Genomic DNA, 5,502 nt, shown 5'->3' with positions numbered 1-5,502 from the left:
AGAGTCATTTTCTATCAGTCAAGCTGTTAAGAACATTTATTACCTTCAGAAATCAACTTTAAATTTTCAAAGTTTTCCTGAACACATTATAGTTTGCATTTTTCCAAAATACCTCCTGATGAAGGTGCTGACTGCCAGGAAACAAAGCAAAAGCTCTTCAAAGTAAAGATTGATGTCTGATTTTGTCTTTTCAGCTTCTCCTGAGATTCACGTGTTCACAACAAAAGCCAAACAGTCCTCGAACGTCGTGCTGACGTGCCACGCCACAGGCTTTTACCCAAAAGAGATCACTCTAAACATCAGAAGAAATGGACGCATCCTCAACAAAGAGGATGGAGTGATGAGCACTGGAGTTCGTCCTAATCACGATGACACCTTCCAAAGAAGAGACTATGTGGAGATTTTGAGGAGTGACACCGCTAAATACACCTGTGAAATCTTTCATCCGGGTTCTGGCATACATGTGAATAAAACATGGGGTAAGTCACAGTCAATAATTTTACTTAGGACCATTTCCTTTCCAAATCAAGTGGGCCTGGACCACAGCAGGATGGGGCAGATAGATTGAGGTAGTGAGCTGACCAGCAGAGTAGGCAGGCTGGTTGGACAAACAGGGTGACTTGAGGCCAGGCCAGGCAGACAACAGAGTACAGGAGAGCCTTCGAAGACTTTCTGAGAGAGAGTTGTTGAAGAGCAGATCAATGCAAAGGGAACTGCACAGGGGCCCGTTTCAAGAAGCAGGTTTAACAAATTAGAGTTCAAACCTGAACTCAGAGTTCATTGACTCAACATTCACAAACTTAGAGCGCAAACGTAGAGTTTTCAGTTTCAGAACACTGTGACAAAAATGTATGTTTTCCTGTATGAATGACCGTTTTTTTGGAGCCGTTCTAATGTAACTGTTAATATTTTTATCTTTTAGATTATCGCCTTCCAGAAGATTCACAAGACATTTATATTGGTGTTTCTGTTGGTATTTTTGTTGGTATTGGTGGTGTCTTAGCCATTGTGGTTGGTGTAGTGCTACAATACAAGAAAATAAAGCTTTGTAAGTAAAATATCTTTTATTTTCCTGTGAAAGAAACAAAAAGCCAAAAAACAATTTGCCCTTCTTAAAAATGGTTAAACAACATCTTTTTTGTTTCATAAATTCTCCATTGTCGGTATATTAAAAAGTCAATGTTTACAATTGGATCATAATGTTAAAATGCTTCCTTGTTAAGTTCTATTTTTTTTGTATTAAAAGTATATTTTAGACAATTTCTTTCCAATATATTTATAACATTTAAAACTTTCTTTTTTTTACTGGAATTAAATATTTTATAGTAAAATATCTTTAATTGTTATACTTGTTGTTATTAATGCTTTGGCTTTGAAGTTATTTTCTGCTTAAATAGCTTATATTTATCGTTTAGAAAAGAAAATTCATGTACATAATAGTCAATCAAAAACATGCTAATTTTAGGGATACCTCATAATGTTGTTTTTTATATATACTTTTTCTTTAAAAAAAGTTTACAAATAATTCCACGATGTTAAATACATTTTGTTTACGACAATCTACCTTGATCACTAATTCATATTATGTTCATAGGTTGTAAAGAGAAAAGCTGTCGATGCCAAGGTAATTCTTTGATTTTTCTCATTGCATTGAAATTTGTTGAAGTTACTGGATGTTCACCACTAAAGTACATCTGATAAAAAGTGTAATGTGTTTATTGAGACAAGCATATTTTACAAATACTTAGTTTATAGTTTAGTCTCTTTATTCTTTTAATCCAATATTTTAATATGTACAAACATTCGTTTTTAAGGTTGATACAAAGCTAAAATGTTTAAGACATTACATTTTCAGGACTGTTTTAACAAACAAACTTTATTTATTCCGTTTTATATGTCATCTTTCTCTTTGTCTATCAGGTGGGGACTGCCATAAGTCTACCTCAAGTAAGAACACTTTTCCTTTGTAAATAAATACAGCACATATAAATCTAAATGCAAGTAATTTAAGCTATAAAAATGTTTTTAAAACAGTAAAATAAAAACAAATGTGCTTTTTTAGCTTAAGAAGAGTAATTAAGTTAAAAATAATTCAACCAGAATTTTAAGTTGTGTTTGTATTTCGTTATATTTTGGCCAAAGATTTATCAAATCATTTCTGGAAATAATGGAATAAAAAAGTAATTTCAAAGCTTCACACAATGTTTTCAATTTATTGATTTTGTAACTCATAAAAATGTGCATGGAAAAAGCACATTAACATCATTGGTGTTTTTCTATCCATGCCCCATAAAGTTTCACACATTTTAAGGAAAAGACAACACAACTCCGCATCAAATAATTACTGTTTGTGTAAATTTCTATGATCAGTTTTATATTTGAAGATTTTTTTTTCTATTTTACACACAAAAATATGTGCATATGTATTTAGAGTTATTTCTGATAACTTTCTTTATTGCTGCACATGATCAGACAAGTATATCATAGAAACTTCAGAGATAAATATTTCTAATAAGTTTTTCTACTAGTTTTGAAAGATTTATAATCATTTAGGTTTAGACATTTTGTTTTGTGACTTCTCTTTTTGGGTTTTCAGGTGAAAGTGATGGCAGCCTGACTGAAGCTTTTATCAAAGGTCTGGATTCTATCGCATTTCTGACATATCGGGGAAAACAAAGGAGTATTGGCATCCAAATGAACTGTAATACTTTTGTGTGTCTTTGTGTAGTTGACATGCCAACAACCAACTCTAGCGGCAGTGTGGATGAGACCAGCCCTCTCAATCAAACAACCAAAGGTAAGGTGCAGAATTATGAGTGAAACTTAACTGAAAAGTCTGAATTCAGACATGATACAATTACAAATATTATTTACAAGTATGTATTTAGCAGAAATGTGCTGGTAAAAAGGAAAAAAAAGATGTATGAATTCTACCGCATTTCCAACATATCAGTGAAAACAAAGGACTATTGGCATCCAAATGAACTGTAATACTTTTGTGTGTCTTTGTGTAGTTGACAAGCCAACAACCAACTCTAGTGCCAGTGTGGATGAGACCAGCCCTCTCAATCAAAAAACCAAAGGTAAGGGGCATTCATACCGAACGTAATTTGGGTGGTGGAGGTGGCCAGTTTCAATGTTACGTCAATGGAACAGACACAACATGAGGTCTTTCAAAGTTCCACTACTATTCTTCAAATGTTTGGGAATGAGTTGAATAAAAGTTGTTTTATAAAGAAGGTGACTCAGAGTAAGAAAAACATGTTACTTTTTCAAAATGAAGAACATTTCAAATGTATTCAACCAGAGAGCTCCAAAGAGGGGTCAAAGAGCCACATGTGGCTCCAGAACCTCAGGTTGCAGACCCCTGTCTTAGACATTTTTTTTCCCCTAAAAAAGAAAAGGCTCAGACAACTCTGCTGTTTCTGCAACTCCTTACGGAAAGCTACTTTTACTTTTATACAGTCATTTTTTTTCAGCTTCAGGTCTTTTTTTCTGAGTGTAAAAACATGTAAAAATCGCTAATATGTATTTATTGAAAAATGTTTCTTGAAAAAATGTTTGAGGTTTTGAGCATCTTCAGTCCAATTAAATGTTAATGCATTCTATGAAAACTGCATTTTAACACACACAGTTATTGCCTCTTGGTGAGATTTTTGTACGAAATAGATTCTAAATGAATATTCCTACATATTTAAATGTTTAATTTTGATATGAACCTGATTCTTTCTCTCCCAGGTTCTGACTTGTCTCTGAGTAGTGGAGACTCTGCTGTCATCTGTAAGTACTCTGTTTCATATTTTATCTTTCTCTTTGTCTATCTGGTGGAGACTGTCAGGAGTCTATCTCTTGTAAGAATGCTTTTCCTTTGTCAAGAAATACACTGTGCATATAAATCTAAATACAGGTCTTTCCCTAAATAAAAACATATTTAAAGCAGCAAAATAAAAAAAAAATGCTTCTTTAGAAGCGATCAGGTATCATAAAGCAAAAGAAGAGTTAAGTTATAAATGATGCAGCCGGAATGTTTTGTTGTCTTTGTATTTATTTATATTTTGGTCAAAGATTTATCTAACAATTTCTGCAAACAATGAAATAAAAAAGTAATTTCAAAGCTTCACACAATGCTTTCTATTTATTGATTTTGTAACTCATGCAAATGTGGAAAAAGCCCATTAATAACGTCAGTGTTTTTCAATCCATGCTCCATAAAGTTTCACACATTTTAAGGAAAAGACAACATAACTCCACATCAAATATTTACTGTTTGTGTAAATTTCTATGATCAGTTTTATATTGTAGTTGTTTTTTTTTATTATTATTATTTTACACACAAAAAATAAGTGTATATATCTTGGAGTTATTTCTGATAAGTTTTCTTTAATGCTACACACACCCAGACAAGTTTATTATAAAAACTACAGATATACATGTTTCTAATGGGTTTTTGGGTTTTCAGGTGAAAGTGATGGCAGCCTGAATGCAGCTCTTATCAAAGGTCTGGATTCTATCGCATTTCTGACATATCGGTGAAAACAAAGGAATATTGGCATCCAAATGAACTGTAATACTTTTGTGTGTCTTTGTGTAGTTGACAAGCCAACAACCAACTCTAGTGGCAGTGTGGATGAGACCAGCCCTCTCAATAAAACAACCAAAGGTAAGGGGCAGAATTATGAGTGAGATTTAACTGAAAAGTCTGACTTCAGACATGATACAATTACAAATATTATTTACAAGTATGTATTTAGCAGAAATGTGCTGGTAAAAAGGAAAAAAAAGATGTATGAATTCTACCGCATTTCCAACATATCGGTGAAAACAAAGGACTATTGGCATCCAAATGAACTGTAATACTTTTGCGTGTCTTTGTGTAGTTGACAAGCCAAAAACCAACTCTAGTGGCAGTGTGGATGAGACCAGCCCTCTCAATAAAACAACCAAAGGTAAGGGGCATTCATACCGAACGTAATTTGGGTGGTGGAGGTGGCCAGTTTCAATGTTACGTCAATGGAACAGATGCGACATGAGGCAATCTGAAGTTCCGCAACGCAATTTGAGAGATAAGCGCAGCGCAAAAATCTACCAACAGCTCGATTTGAGCAACGAGGCGCGAATTGCATGGCGTGGCCACAATTTAATGATCTAAAGTTTGAGAGGTTGCCGCGTCTACCAAGCAGGAACTCAGTTTTAGCCACGTGATGTTTTCACTCAATCACCTGGTAGAATACTAGTCCAAAGCAAGTGTGTTTGTCCTGAACCTCCATCTTTTTCATTAACCCGCTCGAGATGCAAGGCTGCAGAACTCAACCGGCTACTTTGGGGTGAAGGTAGGATACACTGGACAGATCGTCGGTTTTCGCTCCTGCGGCTCCTATGAAGCTCATAAAACCAAAGTCCAAGTTATGACCATACAGAGTCATTTTCTATCAGTCAAGCTGTTAAGAACATTTATTACCTTCAGAAATCAACTTTAAATTTTCAAAGTTTTCCTGAACACAT

The 5,502-nt window shown here is 34.3% G+C and overlaps 1 protein-coding gene across 1 annotated transcript in view; it reads left to right on the top strand.

Annotated features, from left to right (window-relative positions):
• Positions 1–69: 69 nt before the first annotated feature.
• The window catches only part of LOC112139674, a gene marked incomplete at its 3' end in the record, with an annotated part of 7,293 nt that continues 1,860 nt past the window's right edge, over positions 70–5,502 (top strand). The window contains 11 exon segments of the mRNA XM_024262506.2: positions 70–479; positions 923–1,048; positions 1,595–1,624; positions 1,921–1,947; positions 2,597–2,635; positions 2,729–2,797; positions 3,015–3,083; positions 3,739–3,780; positions 4,460–4,498; positions 4,592–4,660; positions 4,878–4,946. Of these exon segments, the coding sequence (XP_024118274.2) occupies positions 173–479; positions 923–1,048; positions 1,595–1,624; positions 1,921–1,947; positions 2,597–2,635; positions 2,729–2,797; positions 3,015–3,083; positions 3,739–3,780; positions 4,460–4,498; positions 4,592–4,660; positions 4,878–4,946 (886 nt within the window).

This window comes from Oryzias melastigma, unplaced genomic scaffold, assembly GCF_002922805.2.
Source record: "Oryzias melastigma strain HK-1 unplaced genomic scaffold, ASM292280v2 sc00454, whole genome shotgun sequence".
NCBI lineage: Eukaryota > Metazoa > Chordata > Actinopteri > Beloniformes > Adrianichthyidae > Oryzias > Oryzias melastigma.
The sequence above is the reverse complement of the archived record's forward strand: the minus strand, read 5'-3'. Positions and strand labels throughout refer to the sequence as shown.